The 22,918-nt window shown below is 57.6% G+C and overlaps 1 protein-coding gene across 1 annotated transcript; it reads right to left on the reverse strand.

Moving 5' to 3' along the window:
- Nucleotides 1-2,696: 2,696 nt before the first annotated feature.
- Nucleotides 2,697-21,314, reverse strand: ATP13A2 (ATPase cation transporting 13A2). Its single transcript, XM_032495273.1, is given in 31 exon segments — nucleotides 2,697-3,116; nucleotides 3,208-3,377; nucleotides 3,478-3,629; nucleotides 3,705-3,928; nucleotides 4,797-4,893; nucleotides 4,982-5,134; nucleotides 5,628-5,707; nucleotides 5,812-5,928; nucleotides 6,037-6,197; nucleotides 6,754-6,878; nucleotides 7,030-7,150; nucleotides 7,267-7,339; nucleotides 7,341-7,427; nucleotides 7,512-7,607; nucleotides 8,102-8,308; nucleotides 9,505-9,693; nucleotides 9,782-9,828; nucleotides 9,914-10,024; nucleotides 10,520-10,675; nucleotides 11,284-11,415; nucleotides 11,498-11,564; nucleotides 11,653-11,787; nucleotides 12,658-12,727; nucleotides 13,020-13,097; nucleotides 14,344-14,423; nucleotides 14,688-14,802; nucleotides 14,977-15,035; nucleotides 15,356-15,538; nucleotides 15,647-15,741; nucleotides 20,802-20,978; nucleotides 21,118-21,314. Coding segments are annotated over 31 exon segments (3,702 nt in total). The 5' UTR covers nucleotides 21,128-21,314; the 3' UTR covers nucleotides 2,697-2,981.
- Nucleotides 21,315-22,918: the final 1,604 nt, after the last annotated feature.

Raw genomic sequence — 22,918 nt, forward strand, 5'->3', positions numbered from 1 at the left:
TCAACATGGTGAGGTGGGCGAGGTGGGCATGTTACAGAGGACGAAACCAAGGCTCGTAAAGGCGATTCACCTACCGTCATTCAGGGAGAAATAAGCCTTGCCCTCCAGTTTCCAGAACGCCCTCCCTGGCTGTGCCTTCTGGGTCTCCTTGGCCAGCTCCTGGCCACAGCTGGCTTCCATAACCAGTATTTCTTTGAACCCATGGGCTAAGGATACCGGGCCTGATCCCACAAATGTTCCCAAGGCACAGCCAATCCAACAAGGATCCATAAAATCACAGCCCCTCGACCCTCCCCAGACCTGGCCCTCAAAGATGTTCCCATTCAGGACCTGAGCCCACCATCCTTCCATTACCCAGGCTAACTCCCCTGCCCTCAGCCTCTGCAGGCAATCAAACTCCCACCACTATTTCTGACTCTGTAATAACCTCCAATCTAGGCCTTCCCAAATGGGCCCTGCCCTCCCCCACTCACCTCAGACAGGGTTGGGGTAGGGGGACTTCTACTTAAAGCCTCTTGTTGGTTTCCCATGGTACCTGGGAACAAGGCTAAACTCCTGAAGGGCCCCCAAAGCCCCTACCTTTCATCGCAGCCTCGCTCTGCCTCCTCATTCCTTCTGCCTAGTCTCCCAACAGCCTCAGTGGCCTTTTGGCAGTTTCTCATTGAACCCCTTCCTCCAGCTGCCACAGGGCCCTTGCTCAAGCTGTTTCTTCCTCCTGGAACACTGGTGAGGTCTTCCTCCTTCAGGTCATAGATCAAATCCTCCCTTCTTCAGAGAAGCCTTCCCTTTCTCCCTGTTACAAGCTCTTAAGCAGCTTCTGTTTTACTGCTCACAGCTGGTGCCCTATGTCTGTGACCATGTGACCTTGCCTCTCTCCCCAGTGAACCTGTCAGCCCCAGGAAGACAGGGATAAGGTCTGCTTTTGCTTATCCTCAGTTTTTGCCCATTAGGCACCATGCCAGGCTCAGAGCAGCTGTTTAGTAAACATTTGTGGAATGAATAAACCCATGTACAGTGGATTCTCCTGGGAGAGACTGGTGGGTGTGGGGGTTGGAGGACCCCTGCCTCCAGGGCAGTCCTCAGCGCTGCCTGGTCACAGGAGTCTAGGCCTAAGACCAGGGCTCAGCTGGGAGAAGGATCCAGATGCTCCTTGATTCAGGCCCTCGCCTTCAGATCTCCTTGTCTGCAGTCACGACCCCCACAGCTGTGGATCCCTTAGATTCTGAATCTGAATTAGGCAGGGACTATGTCCCATGCACTTTGTTTCCCAGTGCTGGTTTGTCAAGTGAATGAATGAGTGACTATCTGCCTATCCCCTCTCCAGTGTCTATGGCAGAATAGCAGGGACTTTTGTCACCTGGGGTACAATGCTCCCTGGGGGCCAGCCCAGCCCTCCTTGCCCTCCTTTAGTCCTTCCCTACTGCCAGGTGCAATCCCACTAGGGTAGAAGAGACTGCCTGGCATAAATGCTGCCCCCCAGAACTTGATAAAATGGGGGCACTGAAGCCCCAAAGCTGCCACCGCTAGTGTCCTGGCTCCTAGATCCTCTCTGCTGCTTCTGCTGCTTCCGCCCACTCTCCTGGCCCTAAGGACCCAAGCAGAGGTGGCAGCTGGTCGGGTAGGAGGGAGTGGGTGACAGCTCTCTTCCCCAATATTCTTGGAGACTTGTTCCTTCCCTGCTTGCCTCTCACACATTATAAGCTGCACACAGGCAGAGGTCATTTTTTTTGTTTTTTGTTCACCTCTGTAGCTCCTGTGCTTGGCACATGACTGCCGAGCAAATGTATGACTAATCAGATGGGGTAGAGGAGGGATTCAAACCCACAGCCTTGCCCTGGGTCCTCCGGCCTCCCCAGCATCTGCTACCCTGAATTGTTGCTGCTTGATGACTCAGTGGCCAGTACAGAAGGTCTGTGGATGCGCTTGGCGTACAAGTTATCTTTTCATGCCCCACATCTCTTGTCCTCAGTTTGATTCAACTTTCACTGGGCTCCCACTAGGGGAGGCTGGAGATGGCACCAGAAATTTCAGTAATGAGAATGGCGGGGGCTTTTCTTTCCTGTTCTCCCTGCCCAGCACAGATGGACCAGATGATCAAGCTGTATCTCCAGAGCAGGGCTTGGCCAGTGTCCCATTGGTGGGATGAGGTCAGAAGCACCCACCCTTCCCTGGGGTACAGGGCACGTGGTTTGGGCTGGGAGACGTGGGCTCAGAGCCTGGATTTTTATCTGAGGGAAGAACTAGATGATAAACATGTCCCAGGATGTTGGGGGAGAGCGGGAACTGCCCCAGTTAAATACCTGGTAGGCACTGGCACTTGTCTGAGGCAAGCAATTCTCTTCCTGCCTCTGCAGGAGGGTAGGAAGGTTAAGAGCGCAGATTCTGGATTCAAAGCTCTCTGGCCCCACCTCGGACTACCTGCATGACCTCTAAGCCTCAGTCTCCATGTCTGTAAGAGGGGTACAGTACGCCACAGCTGTCGTGACGATTAAATGACGATGCATATAAAATGCTGAACAGAGCACCAGGCACATGCTCAATCCAGAAATATTACTGTCGGATGAGGAAACATAGGCTCAGAGAGGAGAGCTGTCCAATGTGACCTGAAAAATCTGGGGATGCTGGGATCAGACACGTGCCAGGGGCTGCCAGCCGGGCACCTGGGTCAGTGGCATCAGGCAGGAGACAGGCAGGGCCAAGCCAGGAAAATATTATGACTTTATTTGCTACACTGACAGCGGCTCTGAGTGGGGGTGGTGGCTGCCGTCACTACATGGGACATCTGAAAGGGGACATCGAGAGTTAGCATTTCCCCAGGTGGGGGCAGGGAAGGCTGGGCCAGGAAGACTTGAGGCATGAGGGTGACAACTGCCAACCTCAGGGCTGCAGGAGTGATGGTGGTGGTGTCTCTGGAGATGGGTCCCAGTGGGTGGCTCAGAGGCAGGGAGATCCAGTGTCCAGGGTGCCAGCCGGGGCCTGCGCTACCTCACGGGCTCAGTGGGCGGCGGCCAGGGCTGCTCAGCCAGCTCCTGCTCCAGCTGCTTGAAACGCTTCTTGGAGGCCCGTTTGGGCCGGAGCCACTTCAGGCAGCCTGGGAGGAACTGGTCCAGCACACTCTGCCGGGGACAGGGATGGGGCAGAGGGGCAGCTGTGGCTGAGTCCCACCCCCAGAGCCCCCATCCACCCCCAGTTTGGGGCAGGCCCCACCTCCAGCATGAAGGCTCCCACAAGGTTGAGGGCAACCAGGCCCAGCAGCAGCAGCTTGAAGCAGGTGTCAGTCATGTTCTTCAGCTGCAGCAGCCCCTGCAGGGGGCCGGGGTCCAGGAGGAGGCCCACCAGGACGGAGCCCAAGAACAACAGGGCCACCAGGAAGGGCACTGCAGGTGAAGGAGCCAGTCAGGCCAGGGAGCCCCCACACACTCACACACGGCCCGAAGGGTGCCCCCTAGTCCCCCCCAGCCCCTCCCTCCATCACACCATTGGTGTAGAGTGGCCTGCGGAAGGGCGCCCCCTTGGACATGGCCGTGGCCAAGATGAGGTACTGGAAGCTGGACACAAAGAAGACCACCGTGTTCTCGTAGTTGGGCAGGTTGTCTGGTGCAGGAACCGTCCTGTTCAGAGGCACAAACCTGGGGACACAGGGACCAGGGGTCAGGGAATACGTGTGAGGAGGACGGGGCAGGGGTGAGCTCCCTACTACTCACCAGGGCTGGGTCACAGTCGAGAAGTAGCCCCCCAGCTGCATGCCGGCCACCAGGACCACCTGCAGCAGCAGGCTGCTGAGCACGGGCACGCTCAGCAGGGCCCCCGGCGGCCGCGCCCGCCCCAGCTCCAGCGCCGGCCCCGTGTGGCTCATGAGCACTGCCACTGTGGTGGTGATGACCAGGTCGATGACCAGGAACTGCATGTCGCCCAGGTTGGTATTGACCTGCCAGCAGGGGCGGGGGGAGAAGGAAAGAGAGCTCTTAGCCTGATGGGGGAGGCAGCAGCCCTGCCCTCAAGGAGTCTGATGGGGAAGCTGTGCTTCTGCCAGGCAATCTTATGGGGAGGCAGCACCCTCCTGCTGCTGGGAACTCCCAGTCTGATGGAGGAGACACTGCCCTGCCTTCAGGGAGCCCCTCTCCCAATCTGAGGGAGAAGGCACCCCTGCTGACCTTGGGGGGGCCTAAATCTGATGGGGCAGGTTCCTGTTACCCGCAGGGAACTCCCAGCCTGAGGCAGAGGCTTAGGCTCTGCCTTGTGGAGCCCGTAGGTTACTGGAGGACACACGGTTCCTGCCCTCAGGTTTAAAGTGGACACAGGGACAGAAGCCGCTATAAAGTCTGCATTGCCCCATGACATCACCTGCTTTCTGTGGGAGCTAGCAACGCATGCTCAGAGCAGAGGGTGAGGGATACCCTCTAAGCAGAACTAGGGAGGCACAGCCAAGGTTTGGGCCAGGGTGAGCAGGGAAACAGGCAGAGGCCTTGGCTCTACCCGACTCCTGCCTCCGCCTCCTTCGCCCCTGCCTGGACTCTGCCTCAGTCTCCCCTGCAGACTGGAGCTCCCAGATGACAGGGATGAAACATTAGCACAGGACAGCTGCTCCTGTTTCTGAGCACCTACTGTGCACCAGGTGCTAAGTGCTTTCATCACCTTATATGAGCCTTAGGAGCTGCCCAAGCCACAAGGCTGGAGCAGGATTTGGGGCCCCACTGTCTACTCCAGAACCCTACCGGGCTCCTCCCCATGCTGCTGCAGTCCTGGCCCTGGGCTCTCGGGTATGGCTGTAGGCAGCAGGCCCTGCAGATACTCACCGTGTAGAGGATCAGGACAGAGATGAACTGGGTCAGGCTGTACAGGGCCATGTACTTGAAGACGCTGAACGACGTGTCCAGGGAACAGCGACCTTCCCTGGGTAGCGGGGTACGGGCATTAGGAGGCCCAGGCCAGTGGATGAGCCCTGCCGAGTCCCCACCCGCCAGCCCCCTGCTCGCCTCACCTGATGATCATGGGCACACACTCAATGTTGGCCACGCTCGAGGTGAAGGGCGAGACCACTGAGGCCTCCGCCTGGGAGAGCGAGATGCCCACGTCAGCTGCCTTCAGGGCCCCGCAGTCATTGGCGCCGTCCCCGCACATGCCCACACAGTACCTGACAGAGAGGGGAGGGCAGGCGTGGCCTGGATTCACCTGCCAGCTAGGAGTCCTGGGAGGGGCCTCCTCATCTGTGGAATGACCCACCCACCTCACAGGCTTGCTGGCAGAACCTCCTCATGGGGATGCTGGATCCCTGCTGCCCGCATACTGCCTGGTACATACCCAGTAAATGGTACCCGGTAGGTGCTCGGTAACTAGGTGCAAATACAGGTTGCCCTCTACATCCACAGGTTCTGCATCCACAAATATGGAAGGCCAACTGTACTTTCTATGTAAGGGAGTTGAGCATCTCTGGGTTGTGGCTGTGCAGGGACTCCTGAGACCAACCCCCGCAGATACCAAGGGCTGATGCACTACTTTTAGCACGGCAGACCCGGGAGAGGCCGCCGGGTTCTCTGAGGCTGATGGCTCCCTGATGCCTGAGGTGGGAGGCAGGGACCCATGGACCAGCTCGGCCGCCCGCAGGCCCCTCACGCACAGCTACTCACTGCAGCTTCTGCAGCTCACACACCAGCTCTGTCTTCTGCTCAGGAGACATGCGGGCAAAGACGGTGCCCTGGACCAGGACCTGGGAGCCCAGGGAGACGAGGAGGGGCTGAGGCAGCTAAGAAGAGGAGGGAGCGCAGAACAGCGAGGTATGGGGTGAACAGGGAGGCCCAGGGTCAGCCCTACCTTGGGCAGCAGCTTGGGGAAGTGCTTCAGAAGGACACCAAAGGTGGACCCGCTGAGGGCCAGGTGACTGGATCGGGGGTCTGGATCCATGGTGTAGCTTGCAGCCTGGTCAGGATCCTGGGGGCCCAGGAAGCTCAGCTTAGCTCCCCTTGCCCACCCCAAGAGCTGGGGCCCGGGTCAGATGACAGGGTGGGGTGTGTGGCTGGAACTCTGGGTCAGACTCACCTGGGCCCCGTTCATGGCTGTGGAGGACTCCACTGGCAGGAGCTGGAGGGAGGCAGGCTGGCCCTGCTCAGGAGGGGTGGCGTGGATGATGACCAGACGCTCCTGGGGGTCCACCATGCCACAGGCCTGGGCCACAGTGACTGCCGTCTGCAGGTTGTCCCCTGAGGGGTATGGGGGCAAGGTCAGGGTCCAGCTGCTGTTGAGGGGGACCATCCTCACCCTGACACATATAGATGGGAAAATTGAAGCCAGGACAGAATCCATTTGCCACAACTGGCTGAGTGAGCTCAGGCAGGTTATTGACATCTCTGAACCTCTCATAACTAGGCATCAAAGACTTAAGAGAAACCGGGGCCCTGAGTTCCTGTCACAACCTTTAAGCCTGACATAACTTCCCCTGTTTCTCAGAGGTGGAAACTGGAACTTGGGGAGGGATCATCTAGCAGGTAAGTAGCCAAGCTGGAACCCAGGCTGTCCAAGACCAGCCCTGGGCTCTTTGGAAGTCACTCTACTCCTCTGAGCCTCACCTGTCTCATCTGTCAAATGGGGTGACAATTACCACTTGGGAGGGAGACTGTGAAGATACTTGAAATATGTGAAAAGGATCTGACCCGAAGCAGGGGCCCAAAGAGATGCCCTGGGAGGGGACACTGGGTACCATTCTCTTTGCCCAGGATGGGGCAGATTCTGCCCTCCTAACCTGGCCCCTGCTGGTACCTGTCACCATGACGGTGCGGATGCAGTTCCCCCGCAGAGTCTGTATGACGCGTGTTGTCTGTGGCTTTAGCAGATTCTGCATGACCAGTAGCCCCAGGAAACTCAGCTTCCACTCCACAGCGTCTCTGGAGGGTGGGCAGACCTGGGTCAGAGGTCAGGCAGTGGCCATGACCCCTCCCCCAGGCACCAGGGCAGGCAGCCTCATCCCTGGGCCCTGACAGCACAAGGGCCTTCCTCTGCCCGTGCAGGGCCTGAAGCCCAGTCCCCAGGGCGCACCTCGTCAGTTGCTGAGCTGCCTCCAGGCTGGGTGCAATGGGCAGTGGCTTCCTGGCAAGGGCCACGACGCGGTAGCCAGCGGCTGTGTAGCTCTGTAGTGTCTGGGCAAAGTTGGTGGGCACTGTCAGAAAGAGGCAGGTGTCACTGGGACAAGGAGGTGGAGGCAGAGATGGAGGCTGGGTGTCCACCCCACTCGGTGCCAAAGCCAATCAGTGGACTTGGGGGCCCTCCATTCACCTGTCTCGGGGTCACTGAGGCCTGCCACCAGCTCAGGGGAACCCTTGACATAAACCTCAGGCTGAGTGGCCCCCTGGCCACGCCACCACCACACTCATGCGCTGCAGGGCCGACGAGAACGGGAAGCGGCTGAGGATGCTGACTGGCACCAGAGGCTCCTCCTGCAGGGTTGGAGGGGCAGCTGAGGGGCTGGCCTGTGGAGCCCAACTCCCAGACCACACCCCACAGGCACTCCCTCAGCCCACCGAGCCCTGCAGTTGGGGCTCCTGAAGCGGGGGCTTCATCACAGCCAAAACGTGGGTCCCAAATGTCGAGTGTTCAGCTGGTCCCTCCTCCAGGACCTGGGAAGCAGGCAGAGAAGGTGGCGTCAAGGGGAGGCCTAGGGCAGCCAGTCCTTGGCCATGGAGGGGCAGTAGGAGAGACTGAAGTTACTCATGGAAGACTTCCCCCATGGGAAACTAGACAGAACCAAAGTCAAGAATGTGGGCCTTTGGAGTAAGGTGGACCCAAGTTCAAACTCTGGCTTTGCCATTTACAAGCTGCTGGGTGACCTTGGACAAGTAATTCCAAATCTCCCTCAGCATTGGTGTCCTCCCTGTGAAAACCTCCAGGTTTGAAGCTCCCTTCCTGGGGCTACGGGGAGGAGTACATGAGACAGGCTTGTGCAGCAGTCCTGGCACACAGTAGGTGCTCAGCATGTGGCCTTGACCACTGTTATTCTCGACAGTGGGCACCATAAGAGACTGCCCCTGGAAGTCCTAGAATGAAGACCAGGTGGGCTTAGTTAGGGTCTGGCTGCCCCAAGGCAGGGGGTGGACCTGCTCAGCTTCCTCACCCAGCCAGTAGATTCCACCATCTTGAGGTCCATGGGGTCGCCCACTAAGGTGTTCTGGAGCCAGCTGAGAGTGTGGCAAGTGGCCAGTGCCCGGAGCAGGGGCCCCATGGGCAGGCAGCGGGGCTCTGAGACGAGCGACAGGAACTTCTGTCCCTCCAGGGGCACCACACCCTTCACGTTCAAGCCATCCTCAGTGAGGGTGCCTGTCTGTAGGAGGCAAGCACGCGGGCCAGTGATGAGTCCTGGGGTGAGCTGTGCCCTGCTGAGGTGGGCATCCATATCCCCTACCAGTGGGGCCTGTGGGAACCCCAGGCATCAGAAGAGGTCCTCTTGCTTCTAGACCTTTGCTCATGCAGGTCCCTCTGCCGGGTCACCCTCCCCAACCCCCAGGTTTCTCCATCTGGCATCACTTCCTCCAGGAAGATTTCTTCCTTAACCTTACAGTTGGGTCAGGTGGTCCTTGCTCTGGAATCCCACCCCTGGCATCTGTACCACCCCATCATTTGTTCACAGTGGTACCAGGGAGAGAGCCTGGCCATGGACAACTCTCACTGTAATTACTGAATGAATGAATGAATGAATGAAGGAGTGAGGGAGGGAGTGAACAGATGCCTGCATTTCCCATACCGTATTCCAACTGCTCAGTTACACAGCTGGCCCCTTTGGCAGCCTGGGAGCTCTGTGAATCTGATCGTGCTCCACCCTTGCAGTTTAAATGACATCCAAACTCCTCACCAGGATTCTCCTCTGGGGTTGTAAGCCTCTGCCCCATCAGGACTCTGCTCGCCTCATCCTTGCCTCCCCCCTTCCCTGTCCCTGTGCCCCAGGGACATGGTCTGTTCCTCCAAGGAGCCATGAGTCACGCTGTTTGTTCCCTTCCACCCTGCTGGCCTTCTCTTTTCTTGCTGTGGCCTCAGAGGTCACCAAGGGACCAGAGGAGCCTTCCTTGTCTGCCCCTCCTCTAAGGGACTGACCCCCACATACCACCCATCATGTGCCCCATTTGCTTCCTTCCTAGAACCCATCACCATCTGCAGCTCTCTGTGTCCTCCAGTGCACTCATTTGGTGGGGAACATCTCTGTGTAGGTCACTGTTGGATCCCCAGTGTTCACGACAGCACCCAGCACCCATGAGGCCCTCCATGGCTGTCAAACAAATTAAGTGATTTTGGACATTTCATCTGCCAGACTGTGAGCTGCACATAGGTGGGAGCTGGGGCAGCAGGGCAGGGGGAGTGTTGCCTCTGAATGTTTCCGTCCAAGCACAGGACCAGGTGGTGCCAGAGCTCAGGGCAGGGGCTCCGTGGGTGGTGGGGTTCTGGGTTTAGCAGGCCCTCAGTCAGTGTTGAATGAAGAATGCAGGTGTCCCCTGCCCCATGTCAGCCCCTCCCTGCAGCCCCCACCTTGTCAAAACACACCAGCTGGAGCTTGCCACCCAGGTTGATGCGCAGTGGATGGATGCAGTAGATGCCCTGGCTCCGCAGGCGGCTCTGGGCATAGAGCGTGCACACGGTCATGGCAGCCGGCAGGGCTGGCGGCACCACCACTGTCACCAGGTCCAGAGCCCGGATCACAATCTCCTTCACAGGCACCTGGCAGGAGGCACTGTGAATGCCAAGGGCCAGACCAGGTGGGCCTGGGGCCATCACTGGCAGCCCCCACCCAGCCCCTAAAGCTCACCTCGTTGCGGTAGAGGATGAAGATGCTGTAGACGGTGCCAAGGAGAGCTGGGAAGACAGGAGGGGACTCAGTGGGATTTGGGGTGGGGCTCCGGGGGGCCACTGGCAGAGTAGGGTGTGGGGGGCCACTCACCCAGGACAGAGAGGGCCGCCACAAACTTCATGCTCTGTGTGTGGAACTTGAAGTGGATGGGCCGGGGATGCAGGATGGAGCTCATCAGGCCCCCTTTGGCCGTGCAGAACCCTGGGAGGAGATGTGGAAAGTGGGGCAGGGGAAGCTGAGGGTCAGGATGAGCCTCTCCCACACTCCACCCAACCTGTGCCTCTGCGGTTGTAAGGCAGGATGCTCCTGGGGTCAGCAACCACCCAGCTGGGGGTCACACCCAGAGCCCCACAGGCCTTACCCAGTCCTCTGGGGCTCAGTAAACAAGGAATTAGTGGATAGTGTCTACAAACTGGGTGGTTTCACTTAAAATCCAGATAGGCAGCTTTTGCTGAGAAAAGTCAGACCTGGTGACAACGGGCCCCGTTCCCACATAGCAGGAGCCTGCTGGAGGTGTACAGCCCTGCTCTTTCCCTACGGGGTGGGCTCCTTCCTTTTTGCCGTGTCCCTGCCCCCTCCAGCCAACCCCAAGTTGGGGTGGGACTTGCCCGAGTCCCACAACAGGGCAGTGGCAGAGATGGGTCCCATGCTGCTTCGTGTTACCTCTCCTCTAGGTGCTGGGCTGAGCATCCCTACCTGTCTGGGTCACCACCGCCAGGACACGGGATCCTACAAAGGCCCGGGTCTGCAAGATGAGGGTCCCGCAGAAGAGCGTGTGCCGCCGGTGGGTCTCTGGGACGTAGGGCACCGGTCCCTCTGGCAGGGCTGTCTTCAGCACTGGAATGCTCTCCCCTGGGAGGGACGTGGTGTGAGGCCATGAGGGCCTCCATGCCGCTCCCTCCCACCAAGACCCAAAGTTATGCACAGAATTGTGACATAAGCCCTGGGTCTCATTTAACTCTTGTAACCATGTGTGAAGACACCACTGGCCCCATTTTACAGAGAGGTGCACTAAGACTCAGAAAGGGCAAAAGACCCAGATGCAGCGAGACAGTCGGGGAACGATGTGTGCCAGCCAGTTTCCAGGAAGCATCTCTCCGGAGCCAGAAAGTGTGGGAGCACACGCGTGCACAGAGTCGGGGGCAGGGGTCGGGGAGAGCGTTTTTTGCCTTCTGTTGGAATTATTTTGTAACAAGCTGTGTCACTTTTATAATTCAGATCAATACAGAGATTGACACGAGGGGGCTAAACACCTGTAAAGCCCTTAGCTCTCTGCCGGGCAGAGTGGCGATCCTTCACTGAGTGCCTCACTGAGGGGGGAGGGTGAGCACGTTACATGAGGGCAAAAGGGAAAGAGAACTCAATCAAAAAGTTCCGATGCAAGATGCAGCAGCAGGGCTCGGTGTGCTGGTGTCCTGGAAGGAGGGGTGGGAGGCTCCGTGCAGGGGGCTGGGGCTGACCTGTCAGAGAGCTCTCGTTGACCATGCACTCGCCAGCCACCAAGGCAGCATCGCAGGGCATCAGCCCGCCCTCCTGGGGCAGCACCAGGCAGTCTCCTGGCACCAGCTCACTGGAGTCCACCCATTCCTCCACTGCAGGCAAGTGGGGGCATCTCAGAACAGTCTGGACCCCTCCCCACCTCCCTCCCCAGCCTCCCTCCCTCCCCCAGCTTACCTCCCCCAGGTCGGCACACGCACACCTGTACAGACAGCTTGACCATGTCCCTCAGGGTCTCGCTTTGCTGTGAGCACGGAGAACAAGAGGAGAGTGGGTGGGTGGAGCCTGCTCGGGGACCGCCTACCCTGTCCTGTCCACCTCGCAACACCCACCTTTCTGGTCCTGTAGATCGACAGGCAGATGGAGAAGGCGGAGATGCAGAAGATGCACACGGCGTACCAGTAGTAGTGGTCGGCCAGCCACAGCCCGATGCTGAAGGCCTGGAACCCATAGTAGGGGTTCAGTGCCTGGTGAGGGGCGGGGTGGGGAGGCAGCGTCAGGGCCCGCGTCCCCCAGGGCAGCCCAGCCCCAGGCCGGGCCTCCTGTGCCCACAGGAGCAGAGGGCCTGGCAGCTGCCAAAGGACTAAAGCCAGGCCTGTCTCCTGGTCAGTCCCATCCAGACATCCCTCGAGCCCCCAGCTTCTTTGCTCTAAAGAGGACACAGGCATTCCAGGTCCCTGCTAAGCACGTCATCTAAGTGTCACACGACTGTGATGACAATTCCACAAGGCGGATGCTACCATCAGCTTCATTTTACAGCTGAGGAAGCTGAGGCACAGAAAGGGTAAATCACTTGCCTGAAACCACACAGCTCCCAAGTGGCAGACTGAGGTTTACATCAGGCCAGACTCCAAGGCCTCCTCTCCCTCTCACAGGCGTCCAGCCCTGGCTCAGAGGGCCGGGACGTTAGCAGTGTACTCTAGATCTGTCTGGGTCAGTGGCTTCCCTTTGTCCCCGTGTGACCCTGACCATGCCACGTCCCTGCTCTGAAGCTTGGGTTCTTCAGGGGTGAACGGAGTGTCCCTGTTCCCAGTTCCTACCCTGAGGCTGTTGGAGCATGAAAAGTGGACAATGCCCGGAATGGTCCTGGACTCTGGAGCCTGGCTGTCAGCACAGTGGGATTCCAGGCTGTGTGTTTGTCTCTTGGCCTCTAATCCCCAGCCCCAGCCTTGCCCTGAGCAAACTGAGGCTGGGTCTGAGATGGTTCTCCACTATGGAGAAGAAGGGAAACTGGTCTGGTCTGCTACTGTATAATGGCCCAGAGAGGGCATGTCCCTGGCCAAGGTCACACAGCCAGCTCAGGCCAGAGCTGAGGCGAGGCCCAGGGACAGCCCTACCTCATCCACCAGCAGCTGGGGATAGGACTTGACCGGTACATTGATCACATTGGGGCCGTAGATGGTCTTCCTGTAAAAGGAGAAGCAGCAGAACCATCAGATGGAGGGGCTGTGGCAGCTGAACCCTCTGGGGGCGATGGGACTTTCTTTTTTTTTTTTTCTTTTTCTTTTGATGGAGGTGTTGGGGATTGAACCCAGGATCTCATGCATGCTAAGCATGTGCTCTACCACTGAGCCCAACTCCCACCTCCCCCACTTTTTTACAAGTGGGCAAACTGAGGCCCAGAGAAGGCAGGGACCTGGAAGAAGGCCACACCCGCGGGGGCAAAGTAGGGGCCCCCAGCTCTCAGGGCAGCACCCACTTCACGGTTTGGTCCTGGAGGCTGAGGCCAGTGCAGGAGTGGTGGATGTCGTCACAGGTGCGGCCATTGTCCAGCAGGCTGGGAAGACAGAGAGGGGGCACTTGTGTGGGTGGCGGGGCCTGAGCTCTGCACCGCCCACCCCTTCTGGCCTACTTCTGCCGCACTGAGCTCCCTGGAGAAAGCAGGTCCCTCACTAACTCTGGGCTTAACTTTCTCCTTTCGTTTCTCTGATTGGGCCCCAAACCATCTCATCCAGGAAGAACAATGAGAGGTGATAATACTCAATAGTGACCATAGCACAGCTATAATTTAGTGATATTTAGAGCATTCTTTACAATGATGCCCCCTTAGGTAAGTCACTTAACCTCTCTGGGCCTCAGATTTCTCATCTGCAAAATGGGGACAGTGTCGGCACCTACCTCTTAGGGCTACCGGGTGGACTGAACAAGGTAACTTTTGCAGAGTGCTTGGACAGTGCCTGGTACTTACTAAGTAACAAACACATCTTCTTGTGTAGCAGAGGCTGTTGGTGCCATCCCTACATGCCTTTGGCACTCACCTTTGCACGTTGCAGCCTCTTACTGCAAACACCTGCCTTTGCTTAAGGGCTTCTCCTGGCTGTGTGGACACCCTCAGCCCATGATCCAGGAAGGTCGAAATCACGGAAGAGTTCACATCCTCGGGAATGGCCCGTAACCCATAACGGTAGGGAGGTGACGGGTGTGTACCTGTGGTTTCTCACTCCTTGGGTGAGGGCACCCCAAGGTGTGGGCTCTACATTGGCTCAAAGAGCTCCTGAGGGGCCTAAGCTCCAGGTGCCCATGACAAGCCCCCTTCACTGGCTACCTTCCCTGCCCTGGCCCACTTCCTCTGTGTCTGCTGGGATCACCTTCCAAACAGGTTCCCTGCATGTGCATCCCTGTCTTGGGGTCTGTTTCTTGGGGTTCAGCTAAGACATAAAGTGAGCTCACATTTATCAAGCACTTAGTAGGCAGCAGAACAGGCACAGAAGGCCCCGGTCCAGAGCCTGTGATCTGACCCACAGCAGCGTCGCCACCTTGGGCCAGAGGCTGTATCAAGTCCTACATGAAGCGTGTGTACTTTACTCTCAAAATAGCCCCAGGAGGCCAGGATTCTCTGCGTGATCTTTATAGACAAGAGACTCTGAGTCCCAGAGAGGCTCAGCGACTTGCCCCTGGTCGAGGGGGCCGAGGCACACAGCTGAGAGAGAAGCCCAGGCCAGGCCACCTTCATGCCACCTCCCCGGCCCAACCCAGCACCGCTTGGGGAGGCGGCGTGAGCAGCACCGGCCCTGACTCCTTACCTGACTTGGCAGAAGGCCTGATGGGTCTCGATCCAGACATAGCGCTGACCCTGGAAGAGGTAGTACCGCAGTGTCCGCTGCTGGGTGGGAGAGAGGAGGGGCTGGGCTGGAGGCGGCCCCAGGAGGGGTGAGCACGTGGCAGGGAGGGGCAGGGACCAGCGGCACAGGGAAGAGGCGGGAGAGGCTTGGACATGTAAACGTGGTCAGCCAGCATCCTGGACGTGTGGGACAACAAAACCAGAGGTGTCTGGAGAACAATGGAGTCCAGCTCCCCACCATACAGGGTGTGAAAAGGAGGCACAGAGACGGCCAAGGACTTGTCCAGAACCCAGCTGTCCACTTACCGCCTCCTCGTTCCTGTGGAGCTGGGTGGTGTCCTTCCAAGTATCCTCCAGTACTGCCCCCACAGCCACCTGGCTCCGGCCGTCCTCCGCCTGGGCCTGTGGGGGCAGCTGCAGGCTGGGGAGGCGGGTGAGGGAGTCACTGTGGAGCCCTGGGGGCTGCCCCAGCACCTCCCCATCCCCATGGAGCCATCTTCCCTCCTTGGGATGGGAGATACCAGGATCAGCACCTTTGCGGGAGGAGGGCAGGGGAAGCAGAGGCTTCTGGGAATGGGCCACGGGGCTGCCTCACCTGCCTTCGCTGATGGCCTCAGTCTGCACCTGGACAGTATAGAGCTGCCATGAACTATCCTGGAACACAGAAGTGTGGACTCAGTCCTGCAAGAAACCTGTCCTCTCCCAGGCCCTACCCCATGGCCCAGTGGTTCCTGCTGGAGGAGGCTGGGAGCAAGGATAGAGGTGCCCTCAGGAACCACACAACCCACCCCTTCTGCCCACTGCTCAGATGGGAAAGCTGAGGTCCCAGGAGGACAACAACCTGTGTAAGGTCCCACAGAAAGTCAGCAGCCAGGCTGGGCTGAGAGCCCAAGCATCCTCCACCCACCACCGTCCCCGACCCACCGCCACCCATCTCCGGCTCCAGGCTTGCCCCTGTTCCGCCTGCCTCTCACCTCTTTGTCTCTTATTTCGATAACGAGTGTTTCGGCGCAGGCCAGGTTGCACGGCTGGAGCCGCAGCCGCACCCCCCACACGGGCTTCCATCGGAATAGCAGCAAAGGGATCCCTGCCATCATCCAGACCACGACGTGATAGCCTATGACTCTCCACGGACTGCCACAGTAGCCGCTGAGCCTCTGGGGACATGGGCGAGAGGAGGCCAAAGTGGGGGGGGGGGCGGGGCGGGAGGCCGAGGTATCCGGGTTCCCACCCAGGGCTCCCTCACCCCTCCCCTGTCCACGTACCACGGATGAAACTGAGGAGCTGAGGGGATCTATAGATGTCTCTATCGTCAGGGTCCCATAACCGGTGGGCGTGCTGCCCACGAGGGGGCTGCTGTCTGTGGGCAGAAAGAGGAAATGTCATTTGGTGGGAAGGCTCCTCCTTCTTTCTTTAAACATAACACGAGCCTAGTCATTTTATAAAGCTGGTCTAATAACTCGCGTCTTCATGGGTCTGTTATCTGGCCGTTCCTCGGGTTCGCACTCATAGTGTCTTATTTTCTTGTGCATCTGGTGATTTCTGACTGGGTGTGGGGGCCAGGGTTGGGGGCCAAGGCCTGGTGGGCACCCCAAGCTGCCCCAGCACCCAAACATCCAGCTATTAGCTTCCTGGGAGCTCTGTGTCTCACATTCCATCCAGCCTCCACGCTGAGGGCAGGGACAGGGCTGCTTATCCTTGTTCAAGCCTCATGCCCAGCACAAGCCTGGCAGTGAAGAGATGCTGAGAAGTTGAAGCTGGACTGATAAAACGTCAGGCCTGTCTGAGGGCAGCTGGGAAAGGGGCACCCTCACTCCAAAGGTGAAGTGGGGGCAAGGGGAGGGAAGAATCTAGCTGTTGGGGGTGGGCCAGACAGGAGGGCTGTGCTGAGTGAGCCCCCAAGGCCTGATGTACCAGAGCCCAGGTGAACAGTTAACAGGTTCCTTCCCACTATCACCCCCATTTTACAGATAGGTAAACTGAGGCTCAGAGAAGCGCACCAGACGGCTCTACTGCAGAAATTCTTTTTTTCTCCTGCCTCCCCTACTGTAGAGCAGCACTGGCAGACAGCAGGTGTTCTGGGCCCCCAGAAAGGGTGGGGCTCACAGCTCTAACCCTCAGGCAGCCTCTGCCAGGGTTTCTTTAAATGTGTCCCTCAACCTCTTAAAGCACCTGTTAAGACATGAAGATGCCTGGGCCCCTCCCCAGGCCTTCTGGAGCAACAGCAGTGGTGCTGGGCATCTGCATGCTCCCCAGGAGCCCCCAGAAAAGTTTGCTGGGGGGATGGGAAAGCTACACATGCTGGGGGGCAGCCTGCTGACTTCCTGGCCTCCCTCCCCTCCTCTTCCCCAACTAGAGCCCAGCAGAGACCTGATCTAAAAGTTCCACCCAACAAGCCCAGGGTGTCCCAGGCAGCTGCCCCTGGCACAACATCCCCAGCCCCTCAGCTGCTCTGTCCCCCAATACTTGGGTTTCCACAACTTCCCCAAACCCAAAGCAGCCCTGACAGTCAACATTCCCCGTGGGCCTACTGTGTGCGGGCTCTGCTCCTGATCCTTTTCACACGGTTAACACAAGTTACCTGCCGTGTAAGCACAATAATTATCCCCTTTTTATAGAAGAAAATTAGGCTCGGAGAGGTTAAGTAACTTGCCCTAGATCACACAGCTGAGTACCCGGTAGTGCCAGCATGCAAGCCCAGAAAGGCTGACTTCAGAGTGGATTTTAGTCCCTCTGCCATACCACCCGGGAACACCCTGAGGATCGGGGCCATGTGTCCCCATGAGACCAGGCAGAGAGTCTGTTTTCGCCCATCCCAGCCCCCCGTATCACCTCATAACTATGGTGGTAATAATTACTACAGTAAGGACCATAATAAGAGCAGCCAACGTTCATTAAGCACTTCCCAGGTGACAAGAGCTGCTCTAAGCCTCCACACAAATCAGCTCATTTCACTCTCCAGCAACACCATGAGGGACCCTTACTTTTCCCATCTGTACAAATGAGGGAACTGAGGCTCAGAGGCACAAAGACCCCTGAGTAAACGGTGGAGCCTGGAAGTCAGAGCCCAGATGCTGTGTTTTGGGGACGAAAGTGGGCACTTTCAGAGAACTGGGCACATGGCCTGTGCCTCCTAGGCCTCTCTCAGAGAGATGACTCAAAACCCAAATTAATCTAAGCCCCACCCACGGCCAATCCCGCCCCGACCACTGGATGACTCAGAAAATATATGAAGCCATCAGCTCCAGGAAGAGCCTGGTCTCTGGGGAAAACACACACACACACACACACACACACACACACACACACACACACACACACACACACACACACACACACTCTCTCTCTCTCTCTCTCTCTCTCTCTCTCCCTCTCCCTCAGCCTATAGCCCTCAATCACCCAGGTGTCTGGCCAGCAGGAAAGTCTCAAATCCAGAGGAGGAGGCCTGGTCAGCCTTCTGCCCCGGGGCTCATAGGACCCCAGCCTGGGTCCCCTGGAGTGGTCCTTTTCACTCTCTTGTCCTGGCCCAGTCCAGCTTGTGAGTAAGGCTTGTCAGGGCATCATTTCCTCCTCTTCCTGCCAACAGCCCGCAGACGACAAACAGCTGAGGCCTCTCTGCTCTCTGGTGCAGGGAGTGGCAGTGGGTGGGGGGTGGTTGGGGGGACTTGCCCTGGATCCTGGCCTGGGGGCAGAGCAACAAGCATTCAGGACAACTGACCCAGTCTAGCAACCTGGGGTCTCAGGTCCCTGGCCATCAACAAGCCCCAGCCTTTTCCTTGCCCCCTTCAAAAGGCCACAGTCCAGTTGCTACCAGAGTCCCAGCTGTCCTCCTTGTCAGAGCCCCGCACCAGCCTGGGGGACCTGCTCCCTGAGTGGGGCGGCATGAGTGGTTTCACACTCTTGAGGGCTGTTCTTGAGATGTTTCTGGGGTGTAAGGGAAAAGAGCACCTCGGGGTTATCAGGGGCTGACACTGGCCAGGCATTGTTCAAGGGCTTTACTTACATTAATTCATTTATTCCTCACCACAACCCTGTGAAGTGGGTACTACTTTTATCCCTATTTAGAGATTAGGAAACTGAGGCCCAGAGAGGTGAAGCAAGTTGCCCAAAGGCCACACAGCCAGCAAGTGGTGGGATGTGGAACCAGGCAGTGTAGCTGCAGGGTCCACACTCTTAACCACAGCACTACCACCACCATCGCTGTCGTCTCCATCAGTAATTGTGCTCCTGGCCCTCTTACAAGCGGCTTAACCTCTCTGGGCTTTCATTTCCCATCTCTAGGATTATAACCCCCAAAGCAGCTGGCACACGGGGTGTTTGAAGTTCCTGAAGCGTCGGCCTGTGCAGGTGGGTGGTTGCTGGCTTCCCTGTCAAGGAGGTGTGGCTTCTGCTCTGCCCCATTTTTCTCAGGCTATGTTCCCATCACCCTGTTCTAAAACCCACAGCTGTGCCACTGCTCCCCTGGGTGCGGTCAACAGCTCCTCCCTGTGCCTTAAAACCCTCAGGCCAGCAGCTGGGCTGGCCCTGGGTGGGTCACTTTGCTCCCGCTGATCTGATATCCTCCTGCAACACTCATTCAACTTATCCCATTTTACAGATGAGAAAACTGAGCCTCAGAGTCTGCCCACCAACTTATCTTGCAGCTGGAAAGGGCCTCACTCCAACGTCCTCTCTGCCCACCTCACCCACATCCACCAACACCATCACAACATCAGGCTTGCACAGGTGTCGTGGCCCTCCTGCTCACAGTGCCTGGCATGTGGCTGGGACTCACAAATCATTCACTGAATGAATGAATGATGAAGGCCTGCACACCTCACTGACAAAAAGAGTGTGGAAGTGATAGTGCCTAGAGTCACTAAGTGCATCTCCTGCCTCTGGGTCAGCTGTGAGGTCAGAGGTACGAGCCTCTTCTTGAGGGGCTCCGCCAAAGGCCATCTTGAGCTCCCCTCGCTGCTCATTTTCCCCAGGATCTAAACAATGTCCCCTCTGGGAAGTTCCTCCTGGTGCCTATCACACACCCACCATTTCATGAGGACACTCTCCCAGCCAACCTGGGGAAAAAGGAAGGGAGCTTGAAGGAGGAAGTCACATCTGTGGTACCCTCTATAGTTTCTCGGCAGGGTCAAGCCCAGGGCATGTTCTTGAAAAAAACCTGTCAAAACACTTGGAAATGCTGGTTTATCTCTGTTCAATCTCGGTCCCCACAGGGATGGCACAGGAAGGACAGGGCAGTGTCTGATTTCTTCTGGTACCACCAGCTCAGGCCAGCCCAGAGCAGGCGCAGGCAGGCTTCTTGGGATGTGAATACTTTCACAATGACTGCATTGCTCTTCTGAATAACAGTGACTGATCTTCACATGTAACCCTCGGAGGGAAGGACGATTATCCCATTTTACAGGTGAGGAAACTGAGGAACACAGCTTCAAAGTCCTTTGCCCCGGGTCATTCAGTTTGAAAGGGGAGAAGCTGGAAATCAGTGGGTCTGAATGAAGACATTCCTCTTAGTTCATCCTCACAGTCACCTCTCGAAAACTGTGGATTAGGATCCCCATTTAAAATGAGGCACAGAGAGGTTGATTGACATGTCCAAGGTCACACAGCTTGAGGGGTCAAGACTAAACTTGAACCTAGCCTGATACCACGGCCCTGGGGCACTGCAGAGCAGAGGGGCTTGAGTCAAAGCCATTTGGGAACCTCTTGTTTCCTGCGGAAGCACCGGTTTCCAGTTTTAGTATATGTGCTGCCGAAGCGAGCATGGAAGCACTGGTTTCCTGCTGGTGACCTGGCAGCAGCCCAGGGCAGCAGTGCTGCCTCCTCTGCTGCTGCGCTTCTCCTGTGGCCAGGAGCTCCTCTCCTTGGCAGGGCTAGGAGCGTGAGGGACAGTCTACCAGGAGAACCCTGATCTGGAGTCAAGAGGCCATCTTTCTTCAGCCTTTCTCCCTCCTTCACCCTGGTGTGCCCTAGACTTCGGGTGGTGGGGAGTAAGGTGGGAGATGGGGAGGGAGAGACCTGAACTGAAGGGTCCGCAGGTGCAGAGAGGATGCTCAAGCATTGGTGGCCCTTGGCTGAGGTCTGGGCTCTGAGTGACTCACATGGAAATGAGATCCTTCTGTATAGGAGAGGTTTACCGGCTCCATCTGCAGCAGGTGGGACTTAAATTAGACTCGGGGAAGTGTGGCCTCCAGAAGCACGGCCTGGGACCTACCGATAACATGGAGGGTGTGGTCCTTGGACCTGGATGCTGACAGGTTTCCTGGGGGGCTGAGGCAGTAGATCAGGACTGGTATTTGTGCCCCAGGGCACTCTGATGCAGGTACTCAGAGGCCTTGGCTCCTCCAACCCTATTCATTCATTCAATCAAGACGAACAACTGCTCAGAGGCCCCGGATGCAGCGGCCTCCACGCCTCTTCCCTCACCTGGACATCCGTCACTACGGGAGGGAGTCCAGTAGGAGGGGGATATCTCCCCGCGCCTCGTTACCGCGGCCAAGGGGTTGCCGGTTTGCACCGCACAAGGCGCTTCCTCTCCCGGGGCTGTAGGAAGGCGCGGAGGCGATGGCTCTGCGCGGCGCCATCCCCGGGCTCCTGGCCTCTCTGGGAAGGGGAAGAGCGCGGGAGCAGAGATCCCCCAGGGGCCCGCGACCCCGCAGTGGGGGTGTCTCCCCAAGACAGGTGAGACGACGGGCAGACGGGGACCGCGCCCGGTTTCCGTCGGCCAGGGCTGCGCGCTCACCTGCGCTCATCGCGGCTCCTCGCGCTCATCGCCGGGCCCGGACGTCGTGATGCCCCGCGGTGGGGGTCGAGACGGAAGGCCGAGGGCGCGGGGCGCTGCGGGGCTGGGCGGCCCGAGGCACCTGCGGGACCCAGCGCCTGGTGCCGCGGCGAAGGTGCTGCAGTCGGGCTCTGTGCGCCGCCCAGCTCAGTGCGGCCAAGCCCCGCCCCGCCTCCTGCGGCGCCACGTCCGTCCGCGCGCCGCCGGGGCTGCCGGGATTTGTAGTCCGAGCCCGCCGCCAACGCGCGAGTGCGGGTGTGGGGGTCTGAGGGATAGACAGACAGACCTCGGACAGGCAGACACACCCAGAGGGGCGACACTCAGGGAATGCGACAGGACAACGCTCAGACACATGAGCGCACAGACACACACTCAGAGAAATAGCCCTCAGATGCACAAACACAAGTACACAACACCCCTCCCACCCTACACAGATTCACATACAGAGTTGTGACACGGAGATACAGACACAATAATTCTCAGACACACACAGAGGCAGGATACTCAGGGAAACAGGACAGCCTTGGTACAAAACACACAGGTACACAACAACCGCAGACACACATATAGATACATACACAGAGGCCAAATTCCCAAGACGCAGACACAACACACAGATTGACACCCGGAAGTGGTACTTAGAGACAGCGTACACATACCCAGTAGTGTGACACTTAGAAACACAACACCCCCCCCCCCACTCCCTGCCACACATTCTACACTGGAGTCAACCCGAGCTCCATACTATAGTGGTTAAGGATGTCACATGCTAGTTCAGGCTGGCCTCCATGTCTTCTAGGCTCTGTGACCTTGGGCAAGTCACTTAACCTCTCTGGGCCCCATTTCTTAACCTGTAGGATGACAATGACATTAGCAATACCCGCTTAATGGATTTTTGTGAGGTTCACATGAACAAAAGCATGTAAAGCACTTGGGACAGTGCCTGGCGCTGCTCAATAAATGTCCGAGAAGGAAGACACACCTGCCCAAAGACTCTCATGGTCAGATGCGTCCCACAGAGATGTGTGTGGACACAAGGAGGCTCCGCAGTGATGCACAGAAGACCTCTAAAATGCCAGAGAGATAGCTGAGGCATAATCTGGATCTCAGAAGCCTCTCAGCATGACCACAGACACGCCTGCCCAGGTGGGAAGCAAGAAGGCTCCTGAGAGTCACTGGAGACTTCATGCTTGTATGCAGCATTGTCATGTTGCCCTATAGTGACAGGTACAGATCCAGTGTCCCTTGACCCTGGGGTCGGTGGCTTCTCTAATCCTCCAAAGGATTAGAGACTGTGGGCTCTGGGTCAAACCAGGGAAAGATCACATTAGGGCCAAGGATAAGACTGGGCCTGATCCATCATCGTTTATCCAGTATGAATTCATTCTTTTTTCGGGGGGGGGTGGGTAAGGGTAGGCTTATTTATTTGTTTTTTAGAGGAGGTACTGGGGATTGAACCCAAGACCTCATGCATGCTAAGCCTGCGCTCTACCACTTCTCCCAATCCAGTATGAATTTCTGCCATGGCCAGCACTGTTTCTAGGAGCTGGGAACATGAGGGTGAACAAGCAGACGTGGGGAACAGTCAAAGGCAAGCAGAGAACTCCAGTGGTAACCTGTCGTGGAAAGGGCTGGAAGGAGACAGAGGTGTGACAGGGAGTAATGGTGAGGGAGAGACTCCAGAGGAAGGGAAGCCCTTAACAGCACCTGCTACCTACCAAGAACTCCATATATACATCTGATAAAGGAGTGAATATTGACA

The sequence above is a fragment of the Camelus ferus genome, chromosome 13 (genome assembly GCF_009834535.1).
Source record: "Camelus ferus isolate YT-003-E chromosome 13, BCGSAC_Cfer_1.0, whole genome shotgun sequence".
Classification (NCBI taxonomy): Eukaryota; Metazoa; Chordata; class Mammalia; order Artiodactyla; family Camelidae; genus Camelus; species Camelus ferus.